Raw genomic sequence first — 12,968 nt, 5'->3', positions numbered from 1 at the left:
GGACCCTCCTATACAGCTGGTACAAATATAACATGGCACAGCCACTGTTAACTTGGCAGTTTCTCGAAAGGTTAAACATAGTTACTGTATGAGCCAGCAACTCTGCTCCTTGGTATACACCCAAGAGAAATAAAAACACTATGTCCACACAAAAACTTGTATACAAACATTCACGTTCAAGGCAGCATTATTCGTAACTGCCAAACAGTGGAAACAACATAAATGTCCATCTACTGAAGAAAAGATAAATAAAATGTGGTCTATACATGGAATGGATATTGGACAATAAAAAGGAATGAAGTACTGATATATCAATGAACCTTGAAAACATCACGCTAAGTGAGAGAAGCCAGTCACGCATGAGCATATTGTAGGATATCTAGGATATGCAAATCTATAGAGACAGTAAACAGGTTGCCTACAGTGTTGGAGAAAAAGGAGGAGGGGCAAGGAGGATAGAGTTTTTTTTTGTGGCGGTGATATTCTAAAATGTACTGTTAGGATAGTTACACAGCTATCTGGACACTTTAAATGGGTGAATCATGGGGCGCCTGGGTGGCTCGGTCGGTTAAGCGTCCGACTTTGGCTCAGGTCATGATCTCACGGTCCGTGGGTTCGAGCCCCGCGTCGGGCTCTGTGCTGACAGCTCAGAGCCTGGAGCGTGTTTCAGATTCTGTGTCTCCCTCTCTCTGTGACCCTCCCCCGTTCATGCTCTGTCTCTCTCTGTCTCAAAAATAAATAAACGTTAAAAAAAAATTAAAAAAAAAAAATAAAAAAATAAATAAATGGGTGAATCACATGGTATGTGAATTATATTTAAAGTTGCACCACTCCCTTCCCCCAACAAAAAAAGGAAAAAACAAACAAACAAACAAAACTTTGGCAGCTATGTCACACAGCAAATGACACGATGGTGAAAAGCGACACCAAAAATGTGGTGTCAGAATAAGCAAAGCTTTCCTTTAATCACACCCTCATGTTCCTTTTTCTCAACTTCAAATCTGCATATTAAAAAAAACCAATTAGCTAATTATCCTAATGGAAAATTCCTAAGTTTTCAATCTTTAGCCATAGCTCCTTGGAGTTAACAAAGACTTACCACTTTCTTGTCTTATTTTTCTAAAGCATACCAGGAATCTTGCACTGTAATTATAGTTCAATCATTCTTATTAAAGGTTTTCAAATAAAACCAGCTTAATTAAAATGTACTTTATCCTATTATTTTCAGAGACAGATTCAGCTAGGAATAATAGAACGCCTACATTATGCTAGGGTTTATGCTGGATATTTCCACATATGTTATGTCATTTTCTTTATTACAACCACCATTAAAGATGCTAACTACATTTGACAGAAGAGAAAATTGTACCTGGAGGTCAATGGCTGGCCCAAGGTCATCCAGCTAAAGTCAGTGGTGGAGCTGACACCTGACGTCAAATTCAGTGATCATTATATAAATAATGAATGTATTTTTTTATGAAGACTTAAGACCCTCACCTCTCCTAAAACAGAATCACAAGAAGTATACTCATTTTCAAAGCACCAGAGAAACTCACTTGTCATAAACACAACATAACTTTAAGAATTCATGAAAAATGTACTTCTGAAATCACTCCAAATGCCTACTGTGTTCTATGCATGTGAAAGCTAAATTTTATAAGTTTTAAGGACAAACATTCAGAATTCACATTCAAATAATTCAAATGATTGTTATCCTAGGCCTCCATAAATGAGGTATAAGATCCTTGAAAAGAGAAACAAGTTTCTATGAGAGGATCTACATTATGAAGTGATAGAATTTAAGTACATGGCACTGAACTGACAAGAAGAAAAGCTAACTTGAGACAAACTTAACTATTTTTGGAGATTATCCTATCCTGAATTTGAAGAAGAAAATGCTTTCTCCACCATGAAAGAAAACAGTGACTAGCCTGCATAAGAACCACTACCACCACTACCATTCCCTCCACCACTATCATCTATCACCTTCACCACCTCCACCACCATCATCACCATTACCAACACCTCCACTACCATCACCACCACCATTACCACCTCCACCACCATCAGTCACCTTCACCACCTCCACCACCATCATCACCATTACCAACACCTCCACTACCATCACCACCACCATTACCAACACCTCCATCACCACCACCACCACCACCTACACCATCACCACCTCTACCTTCACCACTACCATTACCGACACCTCTACCACCACCACCTTCATCATCATCACCACCACCACCACTTCTACCACCACCACCATCACCTCCATCCTCTCCACCATGCAGCCCCAGCTGACCCCACCACCCCTCAATTCTATGAGCAAGGCTGCCTCCCTCCTCTTCTTGATTATGCTTATTCAGGAGACATTCACTGAGATCAGTAAATGTCAGAAAGGCTAAGAAAAGAATGTTCTTGCCCAAGAGGAGATCAGAATGCTGAGGAAAAAATATTTAACTTCAGGGCTGGAAAAGATCTGAGATCCCACCTTCCATGTTCCACTGAAGAGATGTGGTCAGAGTCATGACATGTCCCACTGGTGAACTGCAGAGCTGCAATCCCATCCTGTCTGTTCCCATTCAGATGCTGGGGAGGTGGGGGGAGAGGGAGAAGAAGCCAGACTGGGAAATTACATCCCATTATTTCAAAGAGCTCCAATAACATTTACATGCAGACAAATCACTGATCTTTTAAAAACCAATTAATCCTCGAATAATCTGAAGTCTTGATTTTTCCTCATCCTGAGTAAGAACTATTTCAGAGCACTACAAAACACTGGCAACTATAGTACATTCTCTTCTAAGACTGTGGGTGGGAAGAGGGGGACGTTAAAGTAGAATCATGAGGACTAATGGCACACACATCCTGAGACCTACCCAAAAGCAAAGGAGGCAACTGCTGAGGTACAAATAAAGCTGCTTCTAAAATCACAAAATACCTGAGTAAAAGTATCATAAAAGGTGATAACTGACAGTGCTGTGATAATGTGAAAGCAGAATTAGAGACAAAATCTAACCCTATCATCAGAGTATGCTGAAGGGATGTCAAACTACACCAAAGGACTACAAACAGGGAGAAGCCCCACAAACAGGACAGCTCCTTATGTTCACTATGAGCAACATTACTTTAGCCTATAGGCTGACTGAGGACAGACACTACCACAGGGCTTGGCACACAGGCCTCAATAATAATGCTGACTTCTCAGAGTCTGGATGGAAGAAACTATCCATAGTACAGTTTTTTGATAGTGTTCTCATATATCATTCGAAACAATAAGCAAATACAGAAAGCATCCAGAAAAGGAGAGGAAAATTAGGAATCTGTTTAAAATATCTCTACCATTAATAGAAACACTGTTTCTCTACTCACAACACTTCTGACATCAAACCTGCAGCATTTTCCACACCAAGCAATTTTCTAGTTCTCTGCAGCCACCAGCTGGGTGTCCTACAATTCAATTCAATTGTGACACTACCCAGTCAGTGCAGACCTCACAGGTTAAGGGCCTCGTCCCACAAGACTGCCCCCACTTCAGACACCAATCCCAAGCAGTGAGTCCTCAAAGTACTCATATCTCTAACTTGGCTACAAATCAGGGGTTCTCACAACCCCCTCTTCAATCTGATTAATTTGGTAGAACTCACAGAACTGAGGGAAACTATTTATGATCACAAATGATGTAACTCAGAAGCAGCTAAATGGAAGAGATGTATCCAGGGAGGTATATAGGCAGGGAGTGCAAGGGGCATCCACACCAGCTCCAGGGGTGCCACATGCTTACCACCTCCACATGCTCACCACCTCAGAAGTTTTCCAAACCCATCATTTAGAGTTCTGTTAAGGTTCCATACAAAGGCATGACTGATCACTGGCCACTGGTGATTAACTCAGTCCCCAACCCCTCTCCCCTCCTGGGAGGCTTAGGGGTGAGGCCGAAATTTCCAACCCTCTAATCATATGGTTGGCTCCTCTGACAACCAGCCCCCATCCTGAAGCCAACTGGGAACCCACCAACAGTCACCTCATTAGCATACACTACAGTATGGTTGAGAGGGGCTTATTATGATACAGGAAATGCTTCTCTCACCCTCACCACTCAGGATCCCACAAGGGCTTTACTGTGTCAGGAACCAGGGATGAAGAACAAATATATACTTCCCATTATATCACAACATCACAGCCACATAGAACTATTTTTTACCTTCCATAAGCAATTTATTTTCATCTGCACTTCATTTCTATAATCTCTAGATTCTAAAAACTTGTTTTCCTAGATAAACACAATCCTTTCAAGATTAATTAACTGCTAAGTTTAATATATTTCTAAACAGTCCAACTTCTTTCATGCGATGCAGAGAGTAGAGGTCTGCAGCAGGGAGAAGCTCTTCATCAAGCTACCTTGAACTCTTATGCCAAAAATGTCTATAAAACCATTAGATCAAGGTCATTTGTTTTTTCACAAACAGTAATAGGAGGAGTAGTGACAAGGACACAGTTTTGGACAAAGTCAGACTATAGGAACACTGTCATTTATTAGATAGGTCCTGCCAGCACAGAGCAGGCAGCCCCTCCAGGGCCTCAGAGAAATTCCACCAGAGCAGCCAGCAGAAGCTGGGCATGAGGACCACACCATCAACACTGATGCAGCCTCAGTGCCCTGTCTTGGCCTCTGGATTCCATTTTCTGAGAACTTTTCACTTTAAAAATAATCATAGATTCTTAGACACAGGAAACAATCTGAGACATTTAAGGAATGTCTGACAAAAGTGTCATTTCCTGAAATGAAGTTTGCGAGAACATGTAGAGCAAAGAAAGTTGGTTTTGATTTTGGTAACAGTCCCAGTGCCTGGACTTGGTATGGAGAGTCACCTTTCTTACAGAGGAGAGAATGTATATTTGGACCTATTAATAAAACAAATCAAGATACTTAAATATACAAGAAAACGAACAACAGTAATTATTGGATAAACTCAGAAATGACATGCACAACATGACTTGTTATGAGAAGTTTTTACATTTAATCTCAATCTTTATAAAAATTCAATCTTCAAACTGAATCTCAATCTGGAAGAAACACTGATGAGACCTGTAAATTCTACAGGATCGTGGTTAGTGACTAAATACCAACTTGTCCTAACATCCTCCAAACCCAGACACATCAACAAGGAGCAGATACAACCACCTGTAATCCGTGTCAACAGCAAAACTAGGAGAGAGAATTCAACAAGATGAAGAAATAATAGACTGGAGAAATAAAACCCCCCAACTAGCAGAGCCAGTGACACTGCTCCTGCTGGACGACAGGAGGAAATGCATGGACATGAGGGGATGAGGCAGGGTCCAGCAGCAAGGAAGGGCTGCACAAGAGTGAGGGAACATGGAAGCCAGGTGGAGACCTACAGAGCTGGAGCACTGGGCCTGGGGAACTAGAGGGGAACTTGGCTAGAGGTGGCCCTGCTTCTGGGGGAGGCAGGGGCAGATCTATGGAAGCTTAGTCGTGAAGGGAAAGACAGCAAGTGGTGGAAGCTAAGAGTCTTAGAAAACAAAGGGGTGTCACAGCACTGGGAGTCACACCAAGCCCCTACTCACCCCTCCCTTATACTTGTCATCAGAAAAAGTCCTTAATGGTATCAACAGAAGAGAGCGTTCAAATTAAGAAACCCGTGAAACCACCCAAACCCCTCATCTTTCATCACAGAAACACATTTTGTTATGAGACCAAGAAACTCCAACACTCTGTAAACAGAAAAAGGTAAGCAGCATCCATACAAAGCTACAATGTTCCAAGAATAAAAACTCTGCAGCTGACAAAAATGTTCCCCCCAAACTACCCCAAGGCAAACAATCCCATATAACTTAAATATTATTAAACAATCATTTATAGATATGAAACTATACCACAGTTAAGAAATTCAAAATTCAGAATGCAAGAGCATTCAGGGGAACAGAATATGCCACCTCAAAATAAACTACTTTGGCATAAGGAAAATGAGAATGGAGGAAAATGAGAATAGCAGATACAGAAAGACCCTTTCTCAGAGCTTCCCCTATTTGAATAAATGCAGAAACTTCTAAGAAATGGGGACTGCCATAAATCCCCTCTCCTGGAAAAGTTTTATGGTCGTGAAGCAGATGGAAAGTTGATACAGAGATGGGCTTGCACAAACAAACCTCACTCCTTTGTTCTCCAGTCTGCTGCTTCTTGGAAGCCTAAAACCTTTTGTCTTGACACTTCTCTACAAATGCACTGTTCTTTAAGATGCTATAAGCCCAAGTTCCAATCACCCCTTTGAGTTACCCATCACTGTACATGTTCAATACACTATTTATTCTTGTTAGTCTATATTCTGTCTAATTTGTAGAAACCCAGCTGGAGAACCCAGGGGAGTAGAGAAAAAAGGTGAAGTTCTTCCTTCCTTACATGCACAAAAAAATAAGACTATGAACTCGTTTCAAATTTTAGAAATTCTAGAAGGAAAGAAAGAAAAAGACCAAATAATCTCAGAAATAAAATCTTGGCTAGAACACACCTACAGGGAGAACAGATTCTACTGACACTGAGGAGAAAAATAAAAACACCCACGAGAATGGAAATGAAACAAGGGAGGGAAAAGGATCTAAGAAAAAGTGATAGAGAGGATAAGCAAAGAGCCAATATCCATGTAACTGGAGTCCCTGAAAAGGGAAGTAAAATATATCAAAACATTGAAACAATACTTAAAACTACACTTTCAAAAAATTTTATGGAAACAAAAGAAGAACTGAATCAAAATACCAAAAGGGCCTACCACGTACTGGGAAAACGGACTCAGAATGGTCTACTGTAAAACACATAAAATAAAACTAGTATATTTTATAAAGAAAAGCTCCAAGCTTCCAGGCAAAGTCACTTACAAAATTAAGAAAATCAGGTTAACTTCAACCAGACGTCAACAGCAACATACAAAGCAAGACAACATACAAAGCAAAACAATAGGAAACATTTCTGAGCAAGCTCAAGGGAAAAACAGTGTGAGCCAAATATTACACAACCAGCCAAGCCAACCATTAAATACCAGCGATAGAAGCAAGAACTTAAGGAATATCGCACTGGCTTCCATCTATGAGATAACTAGGGAACATAAGTAAAAATGCTGATGGTGGTGGCACGGAATATGTTTTATTATAGATCTAAGACAAAAAACAAACAAAAAGAGACAGAATCTGTTCTCAAAACAGATCTTCCCAACATCTGTTCCCAAAAAGTACAAATAACTGAACCCTGTCCTCCCACACACATATCACTGGACAAAGGGGAAAATTTAGAACAGGCTCAGTGATTGGCACATAGGTAATGGGTGTCTTTCACAGCAAACAAATTCTAGATGCTTACTGGAGCTAAGGGTACTAAAAAAGGTTACCAGTAGAACAAAAATACAAAATTTCCTAAATAAAAACCAAAGAAAAGAGATCACATGAAGACTGCAAATAAAACATTACACGTAATAAATAGAACAAAGCAGGATGACAGAATTAAAAACCAATCATATACCAGTCATACCAATAATATAAATGGACTGAAGATTTTTAGATTTTCTCAGAAAACAAAAGCCAATACAATATTGTGTGCTCAATACAAGAAATACAACTAAAATAAAGCTATTCTGAAAGGTTTAAGAATAAAGACATGGTCAAAAGGATACCACATACATCAACCAACTTTTATTTGATTTGTTCCAACAACAAATAACCGCCCAATCTCCACAAGCTTCTTTCTCACTCACTTTACCTGTTATTGCAGACTGATGGTGCTGGTTCTTTCTCCATGTGTCATGTCTCTCTATTCTGAATGCAGCCCTCTCTCTAGTGTACTCTTAAGACAGAGAAAAACCACAGCAGAAGCAAGGGATAGCCCCTGCAGCTTCCGCTTGGGTAGAGTGCACACCCCCTTGCACTTGCTCCCCCAGTCAAAGTCAGCCAAGGGCCAGGACAGACTCAATGGGGAGGGGAAGTGCACTTTGCCCAGAGCCCAGCAGCACAGGTCCCACGGCAGCAGGCAGAATGTACAATCCTCTTACATAATACAGTCCTAAAAGCAGGCAAACGCAAATAAGAAAGCAAGGACTGCTACTCCAGTATCAAACAAGGCAGAATTTGAGCTCAAAAACATCAAAAGAAAGAAAGAAATTCACTTCTTAATGCTAAAGATACAATTCATAATGAAATTATAGTAGTTGTGAACATCTATATACCAAAACATAGTAGACACCTTTATAAAGCAGAAACTACAAGACAAGAGATGCAAGAAGACAGAAACACACTTATAAGAGGAGACATGACTATACCCATTAGTCCAAAGCAAGTCAAGGGGACAAAAAATAAACACAAATGTGAAAGGCCTTGACAACATAATCAATGCCTAGATTTTCAGGATCTCTATCAAGTCATACACTCCGAGGAGAACATCCACCTTCTTTGCAAGTGTGCACGGGCCATTCATGAACACCAATCATATATCAGGTGGGAAAGAAAACCTCAGTAAGTTCTCTGATTATAATGAAATAAAACCAGAAATAAAAAATCAGGCTCCCTGGGTGGCTCAGTCAGTTGAGTGTCTAACTTCGGCTCAGGTCATGATTTCATGGTTCCTGAGTTCGAGCCCCACCCACATTGGGCTAGCTGCTGTCAGTGTAAAGCTTGCTTCGGATCCTCTGTTCCCCTTTTTCTCTGCCCCTCCCCAGTTTGTGCTCCCTCTCTCAAAATTAATAAACATTAAAAAAATAAAAAAATAAAAATCACATACAAGAAAAAAGCACCTTCATCTGGAACACAACCTGCAAACAACTCTTGGGTCAAAGGGGAAACGAATTACAATAAAAAACACTATATACCAGGATCTGGGGGATACAATTAAAACGTTAACACAATTTTAAAGGAAAACTCATACATCAATATTTGGATCCACATAACTAAAATAACGGAAATACTGAAATATTCCATCCTCCATTTTCCCCAAAGGAGCCAGAGGGCAAAAGAAAAGAGAGCAACAGAGGTAAATAAAGCAGTAAACAGGAAACTAATAATACCTCTGAGTCAAAATATTAGCTGTTAGGAGAAAAAGGATCAAAAGAATCAAGAGAGAAGGGGAAACACACAAACACAAAAGTGACAGAGGAAAACAACTACTGAAATAAAGAACATTAAAAAAAGTCCAGATTTCACTAGAAAAGGGTTCCAACCTGAACCTTCAAAGACCAGAGCACCGGGTGAAAGGAAAATGTCTGTATTCTCATGAGGCACTTGTCACATCAATACTTCAACTTGATGGACGATCCACAAATGAATTGCAAAGACAGTAATTCAAAAGAAAATATTTAAAAACAGAATCTAATAGCACATTAAAAAATAATACATTATAATCCATAGGAATTCAAGGAACGTCCCAACAGTTCAATATGAGGTTATCCAATCATTAACATATTAGTAACTAAGGAGAAAAATCATGTTTGTCTCCACAGATATTAAAGAGACATTCAAAATATAACTCTTCTGGGGTGCTGGGTCCCCTTCTACCTCTTCTAAACAAACACACCTCACAGGGCTCATGAGAATGAGAGAATATACGGTGAGCACTGCAAAAACGCAAACAGAATAAGGCCAATCTAGAAAGAGTTTGCCATTTTATACATAAACTGTAACTTGGCACTAATATTAGAAAACCAAATGTTCATAAATTAACAGTAATATAGCTCCACGCAGCTTAATAAGCATTCTAATACCTCAGTCAATCCTTACAATTCCGAAAAGCAGATTCTTTCCCTTTGCCCATTTGAAAGCTGAGAAAAACAAACTCCAAGAATGATTTACCGGGCTAGGGGTCACCACACTAATAGAGAGAGACTGAACCTAGGTTTGGTCTTCCTATAGGTAATAATATAGGATACATTATTATAGCTTGTATATATGTTATAATTACCCAATATGTAGGTCTATTTTTTATATTCTAACATAATAAATTTATAAGAAATGTACATATATATTTCATATACTATACTACTTGTCTCTAAATAAATCTGAGCTTAATGATTTTTCTTTTTTTAACGTTCAATCTACACTTGAATATCTATTGTAACTGAGGGGGTACTAAATGCTTTACAAATGCTATCATATGTCCTCACCATATTTTGGCAAAACTTAAACACAATCTCTGTAGAAATAAAGCTGAGTGAAGAATACTGAAAATTTATGGCCTACAATGTTTAAGAAATATTCCCAATTTTCAAAAACAGCTAGGAAATTATAGACTCATAATTGTTTCAAGATAACCCAGTAGGATCTTTCATTAAATTTACTTTGACACTGCCAAATTTATGGCTCTTTACAAGCTTTATAGCTGGACAGCATTCAAAAGCAGGAGAAGGCAGTATTAACCATGCAGAACATCTTCTGACTGTCATTCTTAAGCAGCCATTCCCTTTCATGTGTACTGTGCTGGCTAGCCCCCATCTGGCCTCCTACTAACAAGATGGAGAAGACAGCAAGAGATGCCTTAGCAACTCCAAACTTTACTTTACTGTCATACTCAGGCCAGTTTAAGATCTCACTTGCAGCTCTTTAAGATTTTACATTTGAATTTGAAATTAACTACAAAATTTAATAGCTCACTCCTGGGAACAAACGAATTGAAAACGCTACTCTTTTGGTGGTAGTTTTGCTATACTGTGCTAAGCCCTTCAGAAAGAGTAAGTTTTAATTCAATTCCACAACTACAAAAACACACTACTGTCTAAATGGCAGTCAAGAAGAAAAGGAGAACACCAATAAGGGGTATTTTGTGACGGTTGCACCCCTTAGTGGCTTAGGAACATCTTGCAGACTAGCATGGGACTTGTGCCTTGTACACAGAATACATGACTGACCTTTTCTCGGGAATATACAATGTATATTTTCATGTAATCTTACTGAAAGCAACAAAAAAGGAAGAGCTATAGTATAGTAGTGACAATACAGTATTGCCACAAAACCAGTGTGGGTGCTGGATAAACATGGAGTGAAGGAGATGAGCTCCTAATACATTTTAATCTGCAGTTAGGATAATGAGAATGAGTCCATGTAAAATATGCTGCAATAGGCTGAGCACCTTCTAATTCTAATGGCTGCCATGTCATCAAAACAGCATCATCTGTCGCCTTTAAAGCACGAACTGGTCGGCTCTTAAATACATGGCTCAAATGATACTGATACTGATGATACATCGGTATGTGAGTTTTGTTCATTCAGGAGTCTAACATGGTAGTGGACTACACTGTGGTTTCAAGAAAGAATAACAAGTAGATGGGAAAATTCTGTATCAAAAGAAGGGTGACAGGGTAGACTACCAGGTAACCCAGTCTAGAAGGATGAGGACAGGTACAGATGATGCCAGACACAATAGAAGATTCTAAACATCTAAAATTGACACAGAATCGGTCTTCCCACAGTAACTGACAGAGAAACTAGGGCTGGTTTTTAGCTTCAAGTAATTATATACTATTAAAACTCAGAGAACTGAGTACTCTTCTTCCCCAAGATTTCCTGGAACCAAGTATCACTGAAAATAACACAATTACTCCCCATAGGATAAGTAACACATGGTACAAAGCCCTTTCAAATCTTTCATTAAAGGACCAAAGATCCAGTCCTAAAGGTCTTTGGCTCTGAAATCCTGTCAAAGTCACTTAATCTGTCTGGCCCTCTACTTCCTTGGTAAATATCAGCTGACAATTTTGGCAAGTATGCTAATTAATATCATAGTCACCTTCTCCAATGGTTCTAAATGTTTTACATGCATAAACTCACTGAACCCTCACTATTAGATGTACTATTATTACCCCTTTTTACAGCAGACGAAACTGGGGCACGGAGAGGCTAAGTAACTTGCCCCCCATCCAAAAGCCTGCCATATCCAGGCCAGACCTGGGACGCAATGACTTTTATGCAGGTTAAAGACAACAGTTTTCCTATAAGGCCTGTCAATGAAATAGGTGATCAACAATCAAGGAGAGAAAAGATGTTTGTTTACAAACAAAAGCCTTTTCAAAATCCTTTTAGGATTATTGGCTCAAGACTTGGCCTAGCTTCATCAAAACAATAACGCAACACCACTTCACAAAAAGGAGGGTTCCCTTGAGACAAGTATCAAGTGCTGTAATGTTCTCCTCTGCCAATTATAGATTCTCTTCCAGGGAAACACATCCTGACTTGAAATATGCTGTGACATTAAGATCACCTCCAGGCAGGAGGTGCTAGGACATTAAATTCTATTCAAATATATTTTAAATGCTTTATGAATCACAGAAAGGCGCTATTGTTTGGTGTTAGCATCAAGCATGAGAGAATGCTCCTTATAAATCATCATAACTTTTAAAGGGGAACAAAGTTATAATTCACTGCTATGTTCCAAACTACACATCACAGGAGAATTTAGAAACCAGCTAGGATAAATGCCCTTCCCAAGGTTCTTGAGGTTAGGAACCTTTACTTTTATGCATCTTTGCTTCCTGTACTACTGTGCACTGCATGAAACCTGCATCTAAGCATTTCCTGGAGATGTATCCACAATGGTAAAGTATTATATTATAATCAAGAGAATGAAGATGGCAAAACAAGCAGATTCCAAACTGAATTTAGTACATAAAATAAAATTGTTGAATAATGTAACAATTAAGTATTGGTCCTTCTCAAAAATAAAAATATGTTCTTGCTGTCGGCAAAGGATCTTAACTTTCGAAAAGAAAAACACCACCACCACCACCACCACCACCACCACCACCACCACCACCACCAGGAAATTTCAGCCTCTCTAATCCTAAACAGCTGAATCATTCACATATTCAACCACCCAGAACGGTCAGTACAGGCTCTGCTTTTTGGGAAGTCCGAATTTAAAACCTTACCCCAGGAGAACAGAAAATTACAGAAAATTAACGGGATTCCCA

At 39.3% G+C, this 12,968-nt stretch overlaps 1 protein-coding gene across 7 annotated transcripts in view; it reads right to left on the bottom strand.

Moving 5' to 3' along the window:
- The window catches only part of NAPB (NSF attachment protein beta), a 41,059-nt gene that overhangs the window by 27,103 nt on the left and 988 nt on the right, over window positions 1-12,968 (bottom strand). Inside the window, exon 1 of one of the 7 annotated variants that reach the window (XM_058684722.1) lies at window positions 7,781-7,998. The exons of 5 other annotated variants lie outside the window; for them this stretch is intronic. In XM_058684722.1, the coding sequence (XP_058540705.1) occupies window positions 7,781-7,818 (38 nt within the window). In that variant the 5' untranslated portion in view covers window positions 7,819-7,998. Of the gene's footprint in view, window positions 1-2,500; window positions 2,668-7,780; window positions 7,999-12,968 lie in introns of those variants that run through there. One more of the 7 variants, XM_058684719.1, reaches the window with a different exon arrangement.

The sequence above is a fragment of the Neofelis nebulosa genome, chromosome 9, assembly GCF_028018385.1.
Source record: "Neofelis nebulosa isolate mNeoNeb1 chromosome 9, mNeoNeb1.pri, whole genome shotgun sequence".
Classification (NCBI taxonomy): Eukaryota; Metazoa; Chordata; class Mammalia; order Carnivora; family Felidae; genus Neofelis; species Neofelis nebulosa.
The sequence above is the reverse complement of the archived record's forward strand: the minus strand, read 5'-3'. Positions and strand labels throughout refer to the sequence as shown.